The sequence below is a fragment of the Sparus aurata genome, chromosome 22, assembly GCF_900880675.1.
Source record: "Sparus aurata chromosome 22, fSpaAur1.1, whole genome shotgun sequence".
In the NCBI taxonomy this organism is placed as follows: domain Eukaryota; kingdom Metazoa; phylum Chordata; class Actinopteri; order Spariformes; family Sparidae; genus Sparus; species Sparus aurata.
In genome coordinates, this window is record NC_044208.1 from 23,858,517 (window position 1) to 23,883,202 (window position 24,686).

A 24,686-nucleotide genomic window follows, 5' to 3' on the forward strand; every position below is an offset into this window, starting at 1 on the left:
CTCATCATTGACAGCTTACAAAGAAATTATCAAAATGTCACCTGCGTCAACAATAACATCATCAGTACAGACAACTATGTTTGTTCAGAGGTAACAATATAGTCACATAGTACTGATGCCAGAATCTTTAGACGCATTCAAATCAAATCAAATCAATTTTATTTATATAGCCCAATCACATTGCCTCAGTGGGCTTTACAATCTGTACAGTGAACAACATCCTCTGTCCTTAGACCCTCGATTCGAGTGAGGAAAAACTTCACATGTTGATGGAAAAAAAACCTTTTAACAGGGTAAAAAAAAAAAAAAACAATGGAAGAAACCTCAGGAAGAGCTACAGAGGAGGGATCCCTCTTCCAGGGCGGACAGACATGCAATAGATGTTGCGTGTACAGAAAAGAGCAACAATTCACAGTTTACAAGTTACATCAACAGAAAATCTGATACAAGTTATGTAAAGTTAGTGGAACCAGGAGACGACCGAGCAGGACGAGGCATCACCAAGCGGAGCCCGAGCCAGACGACCTCCTGTCCGCCATGCTGACCTGGAAGAGGGCAGGCCACACAAGATAATTAGTAATAGACAGAGAGAGGCATCAAGGTTAAGAGAAATATAGATATGAGGAGATTGTGAAGCAGAGGAGAGCAAAGATCCAGCAGAGCCCTAGTTGTGACGATCCAGATCAGTCAGTATTTCAAGGCAGCAGGAGCCCGGAAATGGTAGATGGTCCCAGGGGGCGGTGGTCCATCAGAAGGGAGCCTGAAAGAAAGAGGGGAGGAGGAGAAAGAGAAGGAGGAGAGAGGAGGAGGAGGAGGGGGAGGAGAAAGCTATAGAGAGTGACACAGCTTGCAGCTTGTGGGAACAGAAAACAAAAAAACACATTGGACTGCATGTAACGTAAAATGACATTTGCAAAACTCGCAAAACTAGATAGCTTACGTGTAACGGTTCGCTTAAGCTAGATCAAGAGGAGTTTGTCTAATGTTCATTAAAGTGAAGCTCATGAATATATCCTGTAATCCCTTCTGTCGCCTCTATGTATCTAATGAACACTGCGCCACACAGCTAAACAGGACCAGCGTCACCATGTTTCTTATCGTCAAGCTCGTTGGATCTGACAACAGTAACCAAGGGGGGGGCGGGTTTAATGATCCTTCAATTATCAGATTACAGTCTTTGGAGCCACAAAAGGCTTCATGCTACTTTTTTTTTTTTTTGTACACATATGCAGTAATACTCACCAAGTTACCCTTTAACAAAGTTCACATGTTCAATGTTGTTGCAATGACAATGAAGAAAAAAAAGCAGATCATCATCCAAATTTAACTGATCACCACGGACCCGGCGTGCTCCGATCAGCCGGACTGTAGCCATTTTAAGACTGTCATCCATTTTACCCACTGTGACTTTTAGAACCGTAGACGGTTTGTCACACGTCTGCTCCTCAGATCTCCGGGCTGCTGCTGCTGCTCCACTTTCCACTCACTCTGTCCTCCAGTACTGGCATTTTGATAGAGCACAGGAAAATGTTCTCACCACGGTGGAGAAAAACACTCAGTGTTGTGCATGCGGCTGGGTGTGGAGCAGAGGAGCTATTGTTCTGCATCTGCACACAGATTAAACTCAATGAATACGGCGTATGATCGTCTACTCTGGACGAGCTTCCCATTCATCTCAGGTGAAGAACACTACAGCGAGTATTGCCTCTGTATGATCAGTATGATTACAAGGGCAGGTGGAAGCTATAATAAGCGCAGCTCAGGTTACTTACCAACAAACACAGAATGCACTCAGCATGGTAGGGTTGAGTTGTATAGAGCAGAATCCTGTTTCTAGGTAAACATGTCTTGCGGCATGTAATGCAGGCAAAACCCATCGGATGCTGAATAGGAGGGACCCATTATAATATGTTTACTTACTGAAATGTGTTCAATGATGAAGACATGAGTAAACAGAGAAGATTTTCTATTTGTTGTCACCCTGAATGTACTTTACTGACTAAAATCTATCATTCCTGTGGCCCCATTCTCTACTTTTTACTCTGTGGGCTGAATTTCAAGCAGTCCTCGTAGCTGCCTGGATTTCATATTGACCTTATTATTGCATTCAAAGAAAAAAAAAAACCCTCGTCATGTTTAAACAAAAGCTCGTGGCCGGTTCATGCAGGATGAATATGGGTGACGTAAACAGGCCTTTATTGTCTCTGAAAGCCTAATGAGATCTTTGGGAGTGCAGCGGACGGTGCAGGAGGAAATTTGAAAACAGCAAACAGTCGGAGCCGCACCTCGGAAAACATCTTTGTCTAACGTTTTTTTTAAGCGATACGTCGTTAACAAAGAGAACACGACCATCTGGGACTCATGTACATCATGTAAAAGCAAACAATGTTAGGATTTTCCATATGGGGTTAGTTATATATGCAATGAATACTAATACATAGAAATACCTTCGTGTAATGAAAGTGTAAACATTAAATCATGTTCAAGGACTTTTAATCAAAAACCTCAAGGCGATTCTGTAACTCTTTACATTACTTTCCTAAAACACATGCGTGACTGATACAGAATGATAAAATAATGTAATGTAGTATCATCCAGTAATGATTGCTAACATTAAGATGCTTTGTATGCTGATTTATTTAACTACAATAAAGAATTAAATTGTTTTTTGGAATCCAGAAAAGGGCATTTTTGATGCAAACATTGATATAAAGTAAATAAATTAATATAAGAATGAATGAATATATAAATATAAATAAATAAATGCACAAATAAATGAAACATTTCTATATTTGATGTCTCATTTATTTGTGATTTATTTATTTGTGGTGACAAAAAAGCATTAACTGACAATTACTTATTTACCCATTTATTTGAGCTTTGTCGATACAATTATTAATTAATTTAAGCACTTTACTATGTAATCGTTCATGTCGTTAACGTATTTAGTGTCAGCCCTTAAACCATATATAGATGTATGACCCAGCGCTCTAAAGAATCATTACTGGTATTGACAATCCACAATAAGATCCCTGACAGAACATCAATACTCTGTCTTTTTCCGTCACTTCATCCTCTGGGGACCATGAAAGGAAGCTAATGAACGTGTCATGCTAAAGCGTCCTATAGGTGTTGATGTTCAGCCTGAGCCAAAATGGTGGACAGACAGACCAACATTGTCGATCCCTCATATGACATCAGGTGCAAGTGGCTGTCGGAGAGTTTGATCACCGGCTTTTGAACTGGATTCCACCAGGTTCGTTCCCTTATGAATAAAAGTATGTAGTTATTGTGTATGTGTTTTATAATTATTTGATCATGTATTATTGGTGAGCAACAATAAGTTATGATACATCCTACATCAATTAATGTATTACTTTGGTTTTATTGTATTATATTTAGATTTTTACCATGTTTTGTAGCCTTAGGATGAGTTTTAAAGGATGTAGATGGTGACATGTTGTAAAGACAACTGAACAAACACAAGAGTGATCCAAAATTGATTTGAAAAAACTTTATTTACATTCTTCCTTAAAGGCAAAATTGTCACTTTATCTATAAAGTTATTTCTATACCCCATTTAAAGGTTTCTAGGGTTTAAGATAACGACTTTTCAACTGAAGTTGACATCTCAGGGCTTTCAGAGACTTGGATTACACTGGACTTTTACACATTTTACAACTTTTACTGTACAAAACAAGTCCCCATCTACTTAAGCTGTTCTGGAGAATGCTGTAATTTCATGTTTTCAATTTCAGGGTGAACTTATCCTTTAAAACTCATTCTTAGGCTACGAAACCCGGCGAAGTAATGCATACATTTATGTAGTATCTATCATGAAACCTTGTTGTTCACCTCTTATAAATGAAATAATGGCTATTCATATGATAAGTTAACATTTTATGTATCATCAGTTAGATAATATTAATTATAGTTAAGGTTACTTTATGGTCCCCTGTGGGAGAAGCTTGTCTTGGATTGAGGGAACTGCTGCATCAGGCCACACATTACAGTAAAAAACACATATGACACTTATTTCATACTTTTATTTATATGCAACGGAATCAGGTCGCAGAAAATGACTAAATATGAATTTTTGGGTGAAGTCATCCTTTAATCTAAACTTCTAAAATGTTAGTCTTTCAAAATATGCACGCCTGTGGAGCTCACTGAATTAGACATGAGGGGAAAAGTACTTAATTCTTATCTATACTTGTGACATTTCTGTCACCAAACCCTGTTTAATATGTCATACGTGAAATTACATTTTGATCCCCATCCTGTCTCTGATAAGAAGGGTGAATGCTGCATTGTCACGGCTTATGCAATGAGAAAAAAAGGGCCACCTGTCCACATGATCAGAGCAAGGCACAGTGGCGGCCATGACAGCAGTCATTTTCAATAAGCTGTCACCTAGCAACACATCCGGGGAGGCAGGAGACATGATCAGCAAACACAGCCTGACGATGCTGCTTTGTCCACAACACAATGGAGACAAAGACTTCTGATTAAGACACTTTCCAGTCATGCACATATATGATTTAGTTTTTATCAGCGAGGTTACTGCAGAATAGACCTTTAATGGAAGTGGTTGCCAGGTCTGAACTTGTATATAAGTACATAAAACATTAAAATCCTCGCCCATCACTGTGATGTGCTCCACAACATGTGCACGCCCCCTGACAACCACGAGAGGTACGATCAGGTATAGTAATAATTAGTCCCCGGGATGATGTCACTTCCTCCCTCGCACACCGGCCTATAAAAGCGGGTGCTGTCGCGGTGAGCTGTCGGTGGAGAGACCGGAGAGCGCAGGAGGCTGCGAGGGGGATACCGACGCTGTGGTGTGAAGATCCAGCTCTCCAGAAATACAGAAAAAAGGCGGCTAAGTTTTGTTCAGAATGCGTCCGTGAACCCCCCCTCACCGACTGTCTCCAAATCTAAACAAAAAACAAAAAAACCTTCTGATTGAAGCTTCGCTAATTTTTTCTTGTCTATTCCTGGAGAGCTCCGTGCGCCTCGTCTCCAAAAACGACATGATCGGGAGAGGACTGCTGGTGCTGGCGATCCTGTCCAGCTGCGGTAAGTAGGGGGCTGGGGAGGGGGGGGGGATGACAGGGAAGTTATACCTGATGAGATGGTTCTGGTGGGAGAAAGAGAGAAAGAGAGAGCTGCAGTAAGAGATGTGACTGCCGGTGTTTCAGCACCAAGGACAGCGACGCACACGTCCTTTACTTGCAGGGGGGGGAGGAAGGATGGAGTGGATTCACCTGCACCTTTGGCACATCCAGTCCCTTGTTACTGAAACCAGACCGACAGTGAGAAACAACAGGAGAGCTTCAAGGAACAGAGGGAGAAACCAGCAGATAATGATGTGATGATTCATGTTTTTTCTTCTTTTTTTGTCTTGCAGTTCTGTCATTGCCACTGACTCCGAGTCAGCTGGAGAATGAGGACGTAAAGGTAAAAAAAAAAACAAGACTACCTCATCGTGTTATTTTGTATTCAGTTCAACAAACTGTTTTATGCACTGACGTTGTAAAAAAATGTTTTTTAAAATCCCCAGACGGTCGGTGCTTCTTACTCCTTTTCTACTTGGCAGACTCTGAATGCTTAACACAAGCAGGTTAACTCACTCAAGTGCCTCCTCTAACTGGGGGACAATCTCGCTGTGACCTTGTCCAAATCAATAGATACCATTCTGAGAGCAATGGAGATGCCTTGACCTCCATGATTTGGTGTTGCTGGATCCATTTCACATCTTGATGGAGGCAGAGAGAGAGAGGGACAGAGGTAGTTTCTAGAATAGGGTTTGGAGAGATGAGACTGTAAAGGTGGACGCTCTGGGGCCGAGCAATCAGAGAGAGAGAGGGAGAGAACTGGCAGGCTGATGGGAAAAAGAAAAAAAGCGATTTAAAAATCATCAGGCATGTGGGATTGGCTCAGCATCGAAAAGCACAATGGGAGTTGAGATGATTCTGATCTCCCATCTGAGGGTTTTTTTTTTTTTTTTTAAACGTCTTTGAATTAACTGCAAGAGCTGCAGTCAAAGAGAAAGGAAAGCCGTGTGGATTTATTCCGTCGGATCCTGGAAGAATCTGAGCTGACAGTAGAATTACTGACTCATCAACTCATTTGTGATGATCTGGTTCATGTGAGAATGTGGCAGCAAAAAAGGTTTTTTGACTCATCTCGTGAACATTTCTGCCTCTGCAGGTGATGAAATGCATCGTGGAGGCGTTGGCAGATGTGCTGTCGAGGCCCCACCCCGTACCTGTCAGTCAGGAGTGTCTGGTCACACTGAAGACAGGTAAGACCTTCACCTGAGGGAGATCAGCTGAGGGAGATCAGCTGAGGGAGATCAGCTGAGGGAGATCAGCTGAGGGTTAAATCTCTACAGATATTTCAAATGTGATCATGTTTGCATCATTTTGAGTTCAACTGTTAATGCCTTCATAGAATATTTATGGTATCTATTTTATATTTAGGGACAAGTTTAAAACGTGGACCGCCGCCACATACCAAAGCATTTATAGCCCGTCCCTAAATGAGCCTTTATACAAATACACAAACTACAGGTACCACTTAAAGGATAAGTTCACAAAAAAATGACAACTCAGTCATTATCTACTCGCCTTTGTGCTGATGAAACATCAGGGGAAGTTTCACAGTCCACAAAATGTTAATAGAGCTTCACAGCAAAGCAGCGTTGCAGCGTTCTCCTTAACAACTGAAGTGGATGGGGACTCGTTTTAAAAACAACAACTGAAGAATAAACTAATATAAAATGGCTCCATGCAGCTAGACAGCAATTTCAATCTTCGTTGTAGCTGCTGAGCTAAAAGCGATAGCGTGCACCCTGTCGGAAAATCTTATGCACTGATGGTGTGCATGTTTTATTTATATATAATTTTTCTTTATCTTTATATATAAATATTGCAGATTTCCATCAGCAGGGGGTTGAGTAGATGGTGACTGACTAACTGACTGACTTAGATGTGAAATTATCAATGATCAGTGTGTTTATTGTGAATTATGCAATAAGATATAACAAAATAAAACAGGTTTTTTTGACACTTTGACAAAAAAATGGGTGATAATCTACCTTCAGATAAAGATAAATCTTTTCAATGTATTCTCCCATCAGTCTTTTAGTAGCACTTTTTTTTAACAAAAACATCATCAATAAATGTAGATTTATAGTTCATAAAACTTATGTTAACAGCTAATTCACTGTTAACACCCAATTAAATGCTTTATATAAAATATACTAAACAGTTGTTTATTATTGTAAAGTCGCAACTAAGGTTTGTAATATCTTGTAAATGGTTAATAAACACTGTGTACTATCTATAAATAATCTGTGGATGGCAATTGTAAAGTTGTATCTAATGTTTATATACCTTTACAGTTACATTTCAGTGTTTGTTTTTAATGAAATAGCTATTAACTAAAGTTTAATCAACTATAAATTTACCATTTATTTATGACACTTATTATTAAGTTTAATAAGCTTTCAATTATACTCATTTACTTCTTAGGCAATGGCCCGTTTTGGCCACATGACTCAGTTTTAAGTATGAAATTGTATCACTTAAAGACCAATGAAAGAAAACATTTAAACGATATTACAGTGAGAAGATGAACAAAACTCCAGCCGGTCTTTAGTCTTTAATCACAACATTGATAATGTATGAATAGTTCCCCGCGTATCACCTCTGGTTCTTACATTCAAATAATGTTTAATGCAAATGTTTGACTTAATGATGTCGTCCTCTTTGATTTATTCCCCTCAATGTCCAAACATCTTAAACAAACTGCAGAAACACTTTCTTATAAAACCCCTCGTAGGTTTAATCTAAGTATAATGTTTTATTTTTCGCATCCTGTCCCAGGCTCTCGTTTGTATAGTAAAAACACGGCAAAGCATATAAAGATTCAATAAAGCAAATCCTTTTTAATGTAACATGGACTCTAAATGTGCAATTAGTTTTCTGCAGCCTCAGCTTTGCTCCATATTCATCACCATCATGCTCTTAAAAAAAAAACAACCCTCGCTGGAAAAACGCTCAGAGAACAAATACGTGCTCTCCTTTTTTTTCCCCCATCAAGAGCATGATGCCAACATCATAAGGTTAATGGATTTGCTGCAATGGCTGCTGGGTAGAATCCTGATGGGTTATATACAGCCGGGTCACTATCACCCGGTGAAGACTATTCGGTTACATAGCCGGCGTATTACCTTGATGCTGTCCTCGTTGTTAAAAAAAAAAAATCAATGGGAGCACTACTCGCCGAGTGTTTGTTACCGAGAGAGAAACTGAACACCACCAGAGAGATGGAGGGAGAGAGAGAGAGGGGGGGAGAACAGGGGGGGAGTCAAAGTCATGAAGAGAGAAAGGCAAGAATAGAGGAAAGATCACAGACTGATATGAGAGCTCTGTACAGCAGCTGTCTTTTTTTTTGTGCTTGCTGCTGTACAGTATGCAGTGCCATTTATGGGTCAGCAGAAAGTCCAGTGCTCACTGCTGCTGTAATTCACTGGGGGAGCTTCCGCGGGCCAAATGATTAATTGTGCTCTTGCTTTGAAAGCAGTAAATTTCGGGGCAATTAACTCCGACGAACCGCTGAAACAAACTGCTGAGCCCCGTGAAAAAGTGAAGGGGAAAGACGTGTACCTGTGTTTTACCTCCTGCAGGATCTCATTATTGCCGTCGCCTTTTTGTGTCTTGCTCTTTTCTCGTCTTGAGCGAGGTATTTAACCAGTTCCCCCCCCGTGCATGTTTATGTGTGTTTGTGTTACGCAGATGACAGGCTTGTTTCTATCCTCCGCCATCACAACTTTCTGAAGGAGCTGCAGGAGATCGCTGTTAAAGGTGAGTCACAGATCAAACACGGTTGTTGTCTGTTTTGGGCGCCTCTTTACGTTTATGTAATGGTGGATCTGATATCGCCGTTGTTGTCGGTGGTGTTCCTAGAACGGCATACTTATTGTTGCTGCAGGACTGTCATTTTGAATTACAAAACAGAGATGAACACTGTCTCTGGAGCGAGCTGTTGATGAAGATTCTCACTCAGGAGACATCGGGTTCGTGACTGGAATGTATTATTATTCTGTTGAATAACTATGTTGAGAGTAAGTTCACTTATTATTTTCTGTTAAGGCAACAAACCTACTTTGTCAGGTTCAGGAGACCAAAAATATTTGGTTAGGTTTAGGCAACAAGAATATTTGGTTTGGTTTGGTTTAGGCAACAAGAATATTTGGTTTGGTTTAGGCAATATAAATATTAAGTTAGGTTTAGGAGACTAAAAATGTGTGGTTAGGTTTAGGCAGAGTAAGTATTTGGTAAGGTTTAGGAGACCAACAATATTTGGTTGGGTTTAGGCAACATAAACATTTGTTTAGGTTTAGGAGACAAAACTACTTTGTTAGGTTCAGGAGACTAACGATACTTGGTTTGGTTTGGGTTAGGGGTTAGGTACCTGGTTTGGATTCAAATAGACCCTTTCACAACATCAAACGTGTTTTTAAGGATAACTTCTCCCATATGCACATTTTTCTAGTCTTTTCCCCTCGGTTGCTAAGCTATGACATTTAAAACATGATCGGTCAGTTTCAGCGACGGTCCTGGAGCTACATTAACGATGATGTTCCAGAAACACCAACACAGCGATCAGCTTGTGATGTTTTTTATGAAGACGAGAAAGATAGCAAAGACATAAAGCTTTGTATATTCATTTTACTTTAGGTGGTCAAGAGAGAGCTCACCTGCAGAGAGACGCTGGTTCAACTGACCCGACGACTCAAACTCCTCGGACTGCGGCCGATGTTCCTGGTGAGTTCTGCGTGAGAGATATTATCCCATTTCCACAACTTTCAAGTCCAGTTCCAGTTTGAGTAACATCTGATCAACTTTTCTTTTTTTTAATGCGCCAGCTGTCAAAATGATGTATCACTTCCATTATTTCTCATTTTTATGTTGTCAGCAAACAGAGGAGATATGCTGAGGTGATTTTTAAACTCTGCTGATGCTCTCTGTGCTCCTTCATCACCTGGACTTTTTTAGAGTCAGTGCCAGATTCCCTGCAGAGAACACAGAGAGGGCGAGTAGCAACGCAAGAGCGAGTAAAGTGATGACGAAAAATTATATGAAATAAGTCGTATCCACCAACCTTGACCCAGTGTATGTTCTCTGACTGCCGGCCTGAGTGGCCAGAATAGTTGTTGGCAATGTAGCTCTCTGCAAAACAGCACTGTGCTCAAGGTCCGGTTAGGTTTGGGCACAAAATCCGCTCAATAAGGGTTTGGAAAACATCATGTTTTGGTGTTAAATACCTGTTTTGGTCGCCACAAACACAGCTGGAGATTTCCTGACCTCCTAAAAAAAATGTATTGTGTTGTTGGGAGACCTGACCTTTGACCTTGCGTCAAATCAATTCCTTCATACGTTAGTTCATCGATGTCTTTGCATCTTCTTCCTGATGCCTGAGTCTATCACAGGTACATATTTGGTTACATTTCACTGCAGCAATGTGGAGAAATCTCCTTAAAATTAGCCAGTGGTGTCACACTTAGAAATGTTGGCGGTCACCTTCATCCACCTTCACCTCCCGATACGAAAGTTTGGTGATAAACATGTAATGGCACCTGAGACATGTACAAATGTGAACGTATCTTTGCTTTGCTGAAACATTAAATGGCAATATTTCCTACCTGGTGACTGGGCTGAACATTTTACATATGCTGTGAATGCAGTAAAATCTTTAAGATGATCATTATGATATATGACATGGTCTGAATTACTTTAGTATCGCAATATAATTATATAACATGACTTTTTAAGTTGATGCCAGGTATACTTTTGTGTGTCATGCTAATAGAGGTCGTTCATTGATTCAAAGGCCATTGATTATAGCCAACAATTCACAAAATGTCAGGCCTGCTATTATTTATAAAGGTTTTTCCTTTATTGATTAATCTGTCAAATATTTCCTGTTTTAATAGTTCAATCTAAAAAAAGGGCCAAAGCTGAAATATTGAACTGATACAAAGCAGAGAAAACAGCTGGAACCGTCAGTTATTTGGTATTTATCAAATCAAAATATAAATTCAATGAAGAACTGGACACAAATATGGGTCCTAACAAGTCCCTGTGATGTTGGACATAGTTAAGCATCATGTGATGCACAATTTAATTGTTGTCACGTAAAAATCTGACATATTCTAACTCACTCCATCAAGCATAATCAGATAATCTGACACAAAGTGACCCTGGTAATAAACTGTCCTGCTTTTTGTGTAAGCGCCCGCTTTTAACATCACGCGAAAATCAATGTCTTCTAGTAAATTAAATTCCTGCCCCTCCCTTCTGTCAGATCGATCCATGTTGGAGGCTTTAGGAGGCCCCGGTGAAAGATCCATCCTTTCCCAGAAGAGGATAACAGGAAATGTAGACGGAGAGGAAGAAAAGGATGAGAGCCTGGGGGATGAAGAGTCACCGGAGGACGACAACATCGCTGAAGAGGTGAAGAGGGAAGACGAAGAGAGGCCGGGGAGTCACATCTCTGAGGCTGAGAAGAGGGAGAAGGAGGAGGAGGAGGAGGAGGAGGAGGAGGAGGAGAAGAGAGTCAATTCAGAGGAAAGTGTGGAGAATAAGAAAGGTAAGACATTCTCTTTCTTTACCTATGCCTGTCTGTTGTCACAATCATAAATGCAAAAAGCGAAAAAAAAACATGTTTATTCACACATAAAGCTCCTGAACAAAGAATAAAGTTGATCAAAGGCAGACTGCAGAATCTTTTGATAGCGAGAGTGCACAAAATCAACTGCCTTTTATATGCAACCGCCTGCCACCACAGAACTGAGTGATTGATGGAAGTGCTTCCATCTACATGATGAAATTCAGCCCCCCCAATGGGGGAGCGGGGCCAACAGCATATCGACAGTAAGCCAAAAAGAAATGATTAAACGTCTCCATGTCCTGGAATTCAAATGAGCTCCGGCTCATGGTAACAGCCGGAATCATCCGCTATGTTCTCCATCTTCAGATCAAGACTGCAATCAAGATTTTGCTTTTTTATGTCTCCATGTCTTTAACAGAGGTTTTTTTTTTTCTCCCTATAAATATGATAAAATATTCATACCGATTCTACAAAAGGGAGCTTCAGCCAAGTCGTCTCATTGCTCCAGTCATGCTGTTAAGTCCCATAAAGCACAGCTAGCAGTACTATAGGCAAAGCTGCCAGCTGGCACGAAATATTTCATTATAAGAAGTGGGGTCTTGCTGATGTGGAGAGTGCTCTGCCCGGAGTCTCTTAGAGGTGTCTTGGTTCAAACAGAAAAAAAAAAAATTGATCTCATTCTTTGTTTGTCTTTTCCCCAGCGTCTGGATCCAGTGAAACCAGAGATGTGCCCAGAACCAAACCAAAAGAGAAGAAGCTGGTTGAAGAAGACGATGAGGTGAAGGACAAGAGATCTTCATTTTTCCCACATAAACAAGAGGAGAAACCAGAGGAAGAGGAGGATGAAGGGGAGACCAAGAGAGGGAGCAGGGAGAGCCTAAAGCGATGGACCAAGAGGGGCAAGGCGCTGCCACTGAAGAGGAAAGCAGTCGGAAAGGAGGCGCAGGAGCTCGACGGCCAGCAGGAAGTGCCACATCACTCAAAGGAGGTCCCGGAGGAAGGGGAGGAGGAGAAGAAGAAAAGAGTTGTGCAGAGGAGTCCAGAAGAGAAGGAGCTGCAGATGATCGCCAAGAGGGGACCGGAGGAGAGGAGGGCGCTGGAGGAAGAGGGGAGCGCCAGCCGGAAGTCAGAGGTGCGCTGTCCATCCCTTCATCTCCCAGCAAGTTTTGTAACATTGTCAAGCAGCTGAGGATTGTATAGTAATTTGGGAAATAAGTTATATAATACAACATCAAACAGCACAGAAACATGGCACCTGTTTTCAAGCCATTAGGTTCACCTCTTGGTTATGTGGCCTGCTGAATATGCACTCCCACTGGCCCCATAGAGTTAACGTCCTGATGACATCACAGATTTTCAATGAGTTTTTCTTGGCTCAAGGAAAGTTCCAAAACCTTTGTAGCTCAAGATGGCTTGTTAACATTATTTTTCAATGCTAGTTAATATATTTATTTTTTTGGTCTTAGAGGAATTTTTACCTGCAATACAACAAGTGGCCACTGGGTGAAATTGTAAGGAGAGCTGAGTCACAGTATTCAGGTGAAAATAAGATACCTTTACCGGTATATTTGATAGTAGAGGACAAGATTGATAGCATGCTCAATCTGAAGCGTAAGTGAGCAGTGGGTTAGCTTAGCTTAGCATAAAGACGGAGAACAAGGGAAAAAAGCTGACATAGTAAAACAAATCCTACTTGTCACTATGTTACTTCAAAAGCTCACAAATGAAAAGCAACACATTATCCTATCTGGTACACTTGTAAAAATGCTAATTGTTGGTCGTACAATTCATTTTTTGTTGTTTGTTTTTCTGCAGATAAACAAACTAGATGTAACATGCTAATTGTTCAGCCTTAACTGTGTTAATAGGGGGATTTCGGACAGAGCTAGGTTAGCTGTTTACCCCTGTTTTAAGTCTTTATACTAGGCAAAGCTAACTGGCTGCGAGGCTAACTGGCTGCTGGCCCTGGCTTCATATTTAGCGTAGCCTACGCATACGAGAGTAGTGTCACTGTTCTCATCTAACTCTTGACAAGAAAGCAAACAAATGCATTATTTTCCAAGATGTGTTAAACTATTCCTTTAAATAATGACTTCAAGCATGATGTCATTTTCCACTCAACAAGACAAACTTTTAACAGTGGTGCTATGCTCTCTAGCTTGTTCGCTCAAGGTAAAAAGAAAACTGAGGTAGCTTTCTGTGTTTCACTGTGTAAAGTAATGAAAAAGGATTCCTTTCCCCTGCTCCAAATCCCATCAAGATACAAAACGGTGCAGCTGCTGCTTGGCAACGTTTTGCAAAAGGAGACCGTTCACACTGCGATAGCCATGATGGCCAAAAAATCGTAGCTTATGTTCTATCAGCAAGGCCAAAGTAGGTGATTCTGGATGTAATGTGCCCTTGCAACGCGTGAGGGGCAAATTGTGTCAGCATATTTTCAGAGCTGCTATGCATGAAAAAGCCTGCATGTATAAATGATTGTTTGCACTCTACAGTAAGCATTGTGCTGTCATCTCATTATGTCTGCAGGAGCCGGAGATTGAGAGCCTGGCAGCCATCGAGTCGGAGCTGGAAAACGTTGCCCAGAAACTCCATGAGCTGCGGCGAGGCTGAAAGAGAGAGAGAGACAGAGAGAGAGAGAGACGTTGGTAAAAAAGTTGACACGGCAACCTCCTCTTCCTCCTCGTACTCCTCCGCTTTACCAGCTGCCTGGTTTCCACAGATAGAGCGTGTGAATATGTGACAAGATTTAATCTTTCGCTATCTCTTTTCTCCCGGAGGATTTCCCCCCCCCCTCCACTCTTTTGCACCACGCTGCCGCAGCCTCCCTTGTGACATCCTGTCCCTCACATAGATTAGCATTCAGTAGATGCAGCTACCATACGGATGCACAAAGTTCTGTGCATCCAAACACACGCGTACGATAGCGAGAACACACACAGAAAAAAAGGCTCCGATGATAAAAGTGTCTCTGTCAGTGAAGGCTGACGGCTTTGTTTTCCTGAAATTTCCTCTGACAATCATCTCTCTCTTTCTGCAAATGTATCCCGCCTGCTTTTCTTAACGATTTTAACACTGATTTGCGTGAAAGGTTGAGAGCAGGTGCACGCACACACAGACACACAACATCGCGGTGAGGTTGTACAGTAAGTACGGCATGTAAACATTGTACAAAAAGCTCTTTCGGGGATACTGAAGACGAAGACAGGCGCTTAATTTATTCTAGATTCAGTCGAGCCAAGGCAATAATTGAACATTTTTAGCAGATCAATGTCTGGATTGTTATCTTCAACTGTACTTAATTTATGTATTTAAAAAAAACCACACCAAAACAATAAATTGAATTGAGTTTATCTGGAAATCGATGTTTTAGTAAATCCTTTTGATGCCCCTGAAGGTAATTAATGCAATAAACTCATACTACTAACAAACATAACGGACTGTTTAACTGGTACGAATGATTTTCGCATCACTTTTCATCACGTGGCATCTCACTGCATGAACATGAGCAGCTGATTTACCCAAACTGGTGAAGACAAGACAATTACAAGAGTGAGGATTCATTGACTGCTGCGTGGTATATTCACCTACCTTATCTTTACTTTCACAGTCCATAGGTAACCCAGCTTCACACTGTACTCTGACATTAATTCACACTGTACCGTAGCTGCAGTCTCAACTTGGTTGTGTTTGTGGGCGAAGGAGCTGAGAATATGAATCATCCCTCTGACACACAAGCTGTTTCTACAGAACATTTTTAACCCTTAGTGCTGGCATCGGCATTACTTTATTCCTTAGTTGCTACTATTACGAGGAAAGAGCCAGAGTGGATTTGAATAATACAAATGTGGTGTTTTTGAAAGGAGACGAAAATAGAACGTGTGCAGAGAAGAAACTGAAAATGCAAAAAAGTTCTGCTTTCTCCGGCGGCTTAAACCGATACAGCAGCTGCAGGCACAGCTGGAAGCGGAATCTGTTTAAGAGGATCTGTGTCTGGAGATGTTTTACCAATATATGCAAATACAGAGAGCCTTAAAAACGCCTGGATACCAGCAGAGAATTTTAAAAATGTATGAAGTTTTTCTCTGCATGATAAAGTAAGCATTGCTAGAAGTCGCTGTTATTTTAAAGTGTTTTTTCTCTAATTAAACTGTAACTTTAAATAGGAAAACGGTCAAATTACATTTTAAAGTTGACAAAGAAGAAGAAGATGAAGAACATCCAGGTTTTCATTTCTTCTGCAAAACACTGGTTACGACACTTATTACACATTTTGTATTCAGAACTTTCTGCGTCGCAACAAAACGCTGTTCAACCAGAAGTCACAACTGTGGATGAAGATCTCCTCATTTGAAGATTTATGCACATGGACGTCAGAACAAGCTGCAGATGTTATAAAAAATTCATAATGAGGGGAGAAGGGCACCAGGTGGCGACATTAGACTGCCTCAGCCTCCCATTTCCAAAGGTGAGTGCTGTCCACAGGAGAGATGTTTAAAGGGCAACACAGTCAAATAATGCATAATGTGTATTTGACATGCCATCTCTCAGTGGAGCTAATAATTCAATAGGGAGCTGCAGTCGTTTGGTGAACAGCCAACAGTTCTGTACTTTATTATGTTTGCTGTATATTAACTCATACATTTTTAAACATCTTCATTTACTTAAGAGGCCATTACAGAGAATGATGCTGAAGCACTTAAAGCTGCGTGGGAAGTGGAAGAAGAAATACAAGTAAAGTTCATATGTTGCTCCTGAGTTGGGAATAAAACTGCCAGTATTCACATCCACTGCTGCAGATCAGCAATCATAAAAGTTCTATTTGTTTTAATTCACTGCATCGTGAAGGCAACTCCTCCATGTTTGACCCATTTCCTCATTTTATTCACTTCGGCTGACGTAGTGACTGATCGGTTTCCGGCTGTGAGTGATATTTGCGTTCATAATTTATTAATACCTGCGCGGTCTGAGGTGTCAGAACATGAATAAATCATGATCCAGTTACGCAGATAACAAAACACCTGTGTTTGTGTGATATGCTTATATAGGTGTTGGGTGTAGCTGGAGGTCGAGAGCAAAACAGAAACACTTGGAGAAACTCGTGTTTGTATAAAAAAATATAACATTTTTATTTTCCAGCTACAAAGTGAAACATGTAACACTTTTGTCACACTTCTCAATAAAATAGTAAAAAATACTGTCGACAAAAAATACACTATGGATACATTTCAAAGCACAGAACAAATTTGGCTTTTAAATTAACTTAAACTGTACAAATATATACACAATATACAGATCAACAATAAAAAAAAGGAATGAAATTACAATTCTTCCAGTCTTTTCTTCTATTTTTGTACAAAATAGACTTTGTTCCTATAGACACTTGGTTTCTTCCTTCTGACCTGAATCAGTAATAGTCAACTTCTTCTTCTTCTTCTCTCTCTTTTTTTTTTTTTAATCTTCTCAGTGCCGTGGCAAAGCCCACTGTGTTCCATATCTAACCCTAAACTCAGCACGCTGCCTGCTTTCTCATCCACATGCTGGGCGGAAACTCTGACCTTTCCTCTACTCTTGGAGCAGAGTGAACAGCGTAGACAAGGCCGACATTCACACACACACACACACACACACTCACACACACACACAAGGACACATTCAGACCTGTTTGGACGGGGGAACACTGGCATGCTGTGGTCTGCGTGCTCCATCTACAGCTGCTTTAGAGTTTGCAGGTCTGGTCTGGGGCTCGGAGGGTGGGGTTCAGAGGGGGGGGGAGTCATTAGACACCTCATTAAAGAGGAGGTCATGGTTTAGATAAGTATAGAAATGCGTACAGTAAAATGGACGGGTCTGTAAAAGGGGATTTGGGGGGGGGGGGGGATGGGCGGAAACCTGACAGTAGGTTCGTCAAAAATAGAAGTTATAGTGCAGGAATCTCTCGGAGCTGCTATGCAACCCTCTGTCTGAGTCTATGTGGCCGATGTACACCGGCCGTACAAACACACACAGACACTTCGACAAGCGTCTGGACTACTTTAACAATGAGAAATTAACAAAATAAAAACATAAACATATATACTGAGCTGCAAAATGAGATGGAGTTCTGTTTTGTTTTCAAGTCAAAAGCTGCGATCGTTCCTTCAGTGGCTCACGCCATGTCTCCCATCATCTTCTTGTAGTACATGGACTCGAAGATGTCGTTCTCCCCGGGGCAGTTGTGGTGGCAGGCGCAGGACTTGATGAACATCATGTGCTTCTTCATGACCTGTCCGTCGGGGCATTTGAACTCCATGGGCAGGGTGGTGGTTCTGTGGGGGGTGCAGCAGCGGCCGTCCAGGCACACGCCGCAGAACTTTGGCCTGTAGGACTTGGTGGTGGTGCAGCCGGAGATCTCGAACTTCATGGGCTTGGAGAGTCGGGGAGTACGGATGCACTTCTTTCCTTTCTGCAGGAAGGAAAAACAGAGATGCAGGCGACTTTAATAAGCATTCTCTGGCTGTTTTCAAAGCTGATTTTGTGCTTGATGAGCTCATGAACGCTTGTGCAGTGGAGCCAAGACTCACCCTGATGCTCTGCTCCAGCTGTGACTCGCATGGTCGCACCATACACAACCGGGTCTGTTTCTCCAGGCGGCATTCGCGGTTATCATTGGTGACCCTGGTGGAAATCCCAAGGCCGCAAGTCTTAGAGCAAGCACTCCATTCAGTAGTCTGAACCAGGCAGTTCTCCCTCATCATGGAGGGATCTGGGCCATAGGTCTCCTCCTCTCTGTAAGCTGTAAACACAAGAGGGAAGCACTGGGTTAGAAACCATCCTTGAAGAAACAAAGCAACTACAGTCTCTTGTGCTTGAAAGTCATGACACGGATGAGGGAGGGGGGAGGTTAACTTACCGGCTAAAGCAGAGCCCATGAAGCTGTGTCTGTAGGGAGAATCGCACTCCCACTCCTCGCAGCACTTCCCTGGCACCTTCACCCGTCTTGGCATGGGGCAGTCGGGGCTGGGCAGCCTCACGTCCATGGAGCAGAGAGGGACGCAGCCCACAGCTCCATCCAGGCAGGTACACTGGTACTTGCAGCTGCTCTGGAAAGACTCTCCGCTCTTGTACACCATGCCGCCGAACACACAGGTGGCTCCATCTCGAGCTGCGGAGGGAACGAGGGAAAGGTCACGATCCGGTTCGGACGCTCGGGGCGTTTAAGTGGGCAGCGGTGACAGTGATGGAAAAAAAAAGCATGAACTGTCAGTGGCTCACCTGTGCACACTCCTATGCGTCTGTTGATGGGGGCTCCGAAGTCACAGTAGAGGCCTTTGTGCGGGTCGCAGAGGTCTCTCTCGGTGCAGAGCTCCCCCATCTGCTTGGCACACACCCTGCAGCAGCCGCAGCCGTCCAGCACCAGGCTCACTCCCGGGGGGCACTGAGGCGGGGTGGAGGGGCACGAGCACTGGTTGCTGCACTCCTGACCCGCAGCCTGAGCACAGGACACACACAGACACATGCTCGGTTAAACATCTGCCAAAGTGAATGGCACAGCACGTGGAGAACACAATGTCTCTTAAGGTTAGAGCTTATGTCATGTCCTAACCAGAGTGAAGACTTAAAGCTTTTTTGTCCATATATCTAAAGACTGAAGGAGCAGTAAAAAAAAAAGTCTCTATTAATGTTTTTCTGACTTACCATGTATGAGAGCATGATGCACAGGAAAGGCAGCAAAATCATTTTCTTCATTCCAGCAGACATCTTTTCTTCCTCGTGGAAATAGATTCTCGTTTTTTCCTTAAGTCTCGTTGAGAAAGTCTTCCTTTTAGTCTCAGAGTTCGAGCCGGAGAAACCTTTTTCTGATCAAGTTGATCTCGTTTGTCTCGTTCGTAGCGTTTCTCTGCTGCTCCGGTCACAGTCTTTCCCTTCTTCCCTTCCTTTGCGTTCGTTTTCTTGGTGAAAGCTAGAGTTTAGCTTCGGTAGAGGAGTTGATCTGAGTTCTGACTGCAGAGTCGAGCTCCCTTTATACTCGCTGGCCCTCGGAGCACGTCACTGAGAGCTGAATGGAGAGCCAGCCCTGGACAAACATGGACATACTTGGCATTCTTTCCTCGCTTCCTGACCCCCACTCCAGACATCCCACATTCCTGCTGTCTGAAGGCAAGGCTCTGCTGCTCGGCCAAACAACACTGTCTCTCTCAGAGCGGCTTTCATCTGGAATGGGAGGTTAAGTCTGGTTAGAGGCCTGGGACCCCACACTGGGAATTCCTGAAGACTGACTTCACAAACAGACAGCCGGTACCTATAAATATTAATTTAAAAAAAAAGAAGAAAGGGGGATAAAAAAAAAAAAAAAGTAGCAGAGTTCACAAGGGGAGGCACAACAAAGAGCTCCACATGAAAGAGGAACGGTTAGATAACAGGTAGAAACTCATAAAAAGGCATCAACATGCAGTGATTGAATGAACTGATTAAAGTGTGACTGGTGGTTAGGAATGTAAACCCACAACAGCGTTCCGGCTTCAAAGGAGCACAGACAGCCTGTACTTTGGTAAATTAACAGCAAGCTGTTTGGAAAAGGAAACTCGTTTGACTCATTACCTTGTTATCTATCAAGGTGCTCCTTCTGGCGCAGACACTTGGCAAGTGCTGCGGGCTTCTGTTCTCGTGTGGTTACATCTGGGACAGTGCAGAGGCGTGTTTGTGCACTGACACCAGCGGCTGAACTGCAGATATAAGCATTAAAAAAAAACACAATATGGACACATTTTGATCTGTTGTGCATGAAAGAAGCAGTCTGATCACAAAATACTTCCTCCTGTCCTGTCGTGTGACACACATGATTTGCAGGTTGTGATCTTACTGTACACCAGACACAGACTCATTTAAACATAGCAGTGATGGGAGAAGTACTTTGATACTTTAATGAAGTAACAGGAGCAAAATAGTACAAATATTCCCATGCAAAGTCTTTTAATATTATATCATATCATATCAAGTGTAACTTAAAAGTAACCTTATAGTCAAAAGTGAGTAAAAGCAGAGAAATTGTCACCATACAAGTAGTATAAACAGTACAAATAAGGATACTTTACTGTAAAAAGTAATGTTCTGACAATAAATGTGTCAAAAGTACAAGTAAAAGTAAATGATACATATGTCACATATATGAATATACTGTATACTGTGGGCTGACTAATTATTCTGAAGAGATTCAGTATTTATCAGGTTTTTTATTCACTTGCCAATAAAATAAATATATATTTTTTCAATGTATTACTTTGGCTCTGATGCAGCGTGCAATCTACAAAGTAACTAGTAACTAAAAAGTTATCAAGTAAATTGAGTTATGAAGTCAGTACCTCAAAACTGTAGGCCCGACTTAAAGGGACGCCGTGTACTTTTGGAGAAGAAATCCCCCAAACCCGAACTATAATATTAAATAATAAATAATATAAATCATTCAATGAAGATGTTCCTCTTCTGGTTAAAATGTCTTCCCCAGAGCTACACAGTGCACCTTTAGGAATAACACTTTTTAAAATGATGTCGCTCTTTTCCTGCATAAGACAGACCTTTCAAACTATCATGATCACAATATTGCAGACTACTTGTCTGCAAATAGCTCCAGCATCATTTAATACCCACTCCATCCACGTGACACTCCAGTTCAGTTCATATTCAACCTACTTGGAAAATGGCTCAAAGAATATGTGCCGTGTGTGTTTCTGTCATTTGTTCCTGCTGTTGGATGGGACAAGGTGATCCTGATGGTTTCCTGAGTTACCTGAGCTGAATGTGCTGATGCCAAGGTATGCAGGTCAGACATTAAAGGAGACAAAGACTAATGTTTTGAGCTAATGGCTCTTCCCGAAATGGGTTTTTGTCGGTCCGAGCATTAGGCTTTTCACTTACTTCCCGGAGAAAAAGTGACATTTTTTAGAGGATTCCGTCGAAAAAAACAAAGGCGGGAGGTTTTTGACTCCAGCCGGGTCTTAGTCAGGACAAACCGTGATTAAAAACCCTGAGTCGACTTCAGTGAAAGTGCGGCCCGGCCCATGAAGGGATATTACGGGAACAAAGGCTAACATGTTCTCTGGCTTCTCACCTGCCTAATGAGGTTTAGTCTATGACGAACTTAAAAAGGCCAGGTGTGCCCCGTCCCTGGCCAGGCTTATTTTACTACATCAAACCCCAGAGTGGAGGATTGCAGGAAAGGGGCTAGACGGAGGTTTGTGTATTTTTTTTTTTTTCTTTTTCTTTTTCTTTTTCTGAAAAAGGGGATCACACACCAGGGCCAGACTCTTATGAAAGGCGGCCCTGCTCCTTCTCCAGCCAGCGAATCGGAAATGAAAAACTCCCAGAGAAACCTGGAGCAGGAGGAATGCGAGCGAGGAGCCAGCAGACGGGGCCGTTACTACAGAGGAAGCCTCCCCATATAAGGACGGCTGCTCTTTCCCCATATATGGATATGTTCTTTCTGTGTGCTGGCTCAGTACAGTAGGGACTCCTGTTAGACCATCTGAGCGAGGGGGAAAAAAAAAAACACAGCCGGGAGTGAAAGTGTGTGTGTGTGAAGTATTCTGCCTGACAAAACAGACCAGAGAAAGTGTGTGTGTGTGTGTGTGTGTTTGCGTGCTGTCAATCATTACCACCTCAGGGCCCCCGAACGTCAGCCCCGTGATATCTGAAGGAAACAGCTTGATGGAGGAACGCACTCCGGCCACGCTGCAAAACAACACTCAAACTTGGCACTGGCGGTTTCGTATCTTACGTGCCGACTAATGTATCTTCTGTCGGGGGTTGTTTATGAAGTCAATTATTTTCACATCAGGGGCAATTTGTCGGGAAAGCTGGGAATGTTGTTCCGAAAACAAAGCGAAATCCGGTTGTAATTTTCACGATTACGGTCTATTTATCTCATTTTAATGCCTTTAAAAGACTTTTTCTTTTAATCAAATAGCATCAAATCTGACATAGAGTCATAGAGTATCCGGAGGTTTATTTATGGGGTGTTCCATCGCTGCAGTATTGTGACTACAAGTTATGTAACTGATATTATTCCGCATGTTGTTTTGATGCTGGTTGTTTTGCTGAGTCTCAGGATTTCCTGTGCTGAGTGTCGGTAGGCTAGCCGGCCACGTGCTCACTGTTCTGCAGACCTGGATGTGTGGACGCGGCCGACGACATGGGGCCAAAGGAAACATATGGCTCTGTGTGTGGTAGGCCCAGATATGTCGAGGCTAAGTATAGACGGGAGCTATTTGTCTAAGAGAGGAGCTTTGTGGGTTCAAATCAGTAATGGAACAGTGGTGGTGATACAGTGTCGGGGGGAGTCTGTTCGGCTTTTGTGCTTCTTGGCAGCTGGAGTCGTTGAGCATACCTGAGACGCGAGCTGTCTGACTTTAAATCAGATTTAAAGTGTAGAAGCCAAAACATGTGCAGCTCTGAAATGCTGCGTATAGCAAAGTCAGACTACATTTGTTCTAAACTCCAACTAAACCATCCAAAATCAGGTCCCGCCAGCTGGCCTACAAAGTAGAGTTGCCTGCAAAATCTCAGATTTTTGGGGGGGAAACGAGCTGCACACAGAACAATGGCATATTAACACCTTATTAAGTGGATTAGGCGAACTAGTTCATTAACTCATTTGCACGTCCGGCAGATATGGAGCAACGTCAGCATTTTTTGGAGTTGCGTATGAGTTTATGAATGTAAGTCGACTCTCTTTACCTCCGCCCAAAGAACCTAAAAAAAGACAGAAGGGTCATTACATCACCGAATCTCGCTTCGGTGCCAGACTGTGACGACAAGTGTATTGAGGTCAATGGGAGATGCACAAAGGAAACACACTAAAATCCAACATATCTACATCGTATGACTTCTGATGAAGAAATTCCTCCAGAAAATGAAGGATCACACTTCAGAGAGTAGGTTAACCACTGGTTTATCCCAAATGATTGACAGGGAGGGATGAACAACATGTCTTTAAAAAGTTGTTAACCTACTCTCTGTTATTTCTTCATACTATGTTGGGTTTTAGCGTGTTTCTCCGTGCATCTCAAATTGACAGTACAGCTCTCACCACAGTCCGGCACCAGCTTCCTCGCCTCCTGCGTGGAAGTTATCCTTTCGTCCGTGTCCGTTTGTTAATCGGGTGGTTGGTTTTGTCTGCAGGCTTACTTTACATAACACACAGTCTCATAACCGCCTGGGAGGAGGCACACAGTGAGGGTGCTCTCAGTCAATCTGGTTTCATTATCGGTGATTATTATCAAGGTATTCTGGAATCTCCCCAGGGCCCATCTTATCTGTAACACCGGACGGGCTTGAGCCAGCCAACATAAGAAGCACTCCAAGTGTGAAGGACACTCAGGTCTCTTCAGGTCAACGGCACGGCACGCACAAAATTAAAAATTCCTTCGTGTCCATACATTTCCTCAGCAGAATGAAATATCTGCTTCTTTATCTGAGGGCTATGCTATGTTCAGCTAGCTCTGTCGGTCATTTGATGCGCGGCAAACTAGGTTTGCAGATGTGGAAAACGATAAACTGTAACAGGAATAATTACTGTCTGGCATTAGTCATGCTTTTATTCTATTAGCAGGGCCAAGAGTTGACGTACTGTATACAGCTAACAGTGAACAGTGGAATCAGTGACAGCTGACCTCAGTATATTCAACAATGACAACATCATGCCGTATTGTTTCACGGTTTATCTTTCCAAATGAAAATGTGTCCTCAGCAGCTCCACCCTCACCAGGAGAATGAGCTGATGCGGTGATCTTCCTCGTTTAGCTCTGAAGTCATCCTCATTTAAGGTCACGTGACTCACGCAGTAACTCCAGGTCAAGGCCTGCCGTCTATACTGGTCTGACTTTTTTACGCACGTCGCTTCCTGCTGCATTTAGCCTCATAGCTCACCGCTTGTCTCGTAGCTGCTGTGTGACATCACAGGCCGACATAACTGTGTCAGCTGGGAGGTTTCCAGCTTTAGGATCAGTGCAGATGACAGACTCAGT

At 42.4% G+C, this 24,686-nt stretch overlaps 2 protein-coding genes across 2 annotated transcripts; one reads left to right on the forward strand and one right to left on the reverse strand.

The window, feature by feature from the left end:
• Nucleotides 1–4,772: 4,772 nt before the first annotated feature.
• chga (chromogranin A) lies at nucleotides 4,773–15,121 on the forward strand. The gene is made up of 8 exons (XM_030405530.1): nucleotides 4,773–5,082; nucleotides 5,414–5,463; nucleotides 6,217–6,310; nucleotides 8,808–8,876; nucleotides 9,753–9,839; nucleotides 11,380–11,664; nucleotides 12,387–12,817; nucleotides 14,215–15,121. Exons 1-8 carry the CDS (start codon nucleotides 5,037–5,039, stop codon nucleotides 14,296–14,298), a joined length of 1,146 nt encoding a protein of 381 aa, XP_030261390.1. The 5' UTR covers nucleotides 4,773–5,036; the 3' UTR covers nucleotides 14,299–15,121.
• Nucleotides 15,122–16,789: 1,668 nt separating this feature from the next.
• On the reverse strand, nucleotides 16,790–19,682 carry ccn2a (cellular communication network factor 2a). Its single transcript, XM_030405532.1, has 5 exons — nucleotides 19,363–19,682; nucleotides 18,940–19,156; nucleotides 18,578–18,829; nucleotides 18,249–18,460; nucleotides 16,790–18,130 (listed from the first exon to the last, which is right to left on the reverse strand). The coding sequence occupies exons 1-5, from the start codon at nucleotides 19,423–19,425 to the stop codon at nucleotides 17,834–17,836; spliced, it is 1,041 nt and encodes a 346-aa protein (XP_030261392.1). The 5' UTR covers nucleotides 19,426–19,682; the 3' UTR covers nucleotides 16,790–17,833.
• Nucleotides 19,683–24,686: the final 5,004 nt, after the last annotated feature.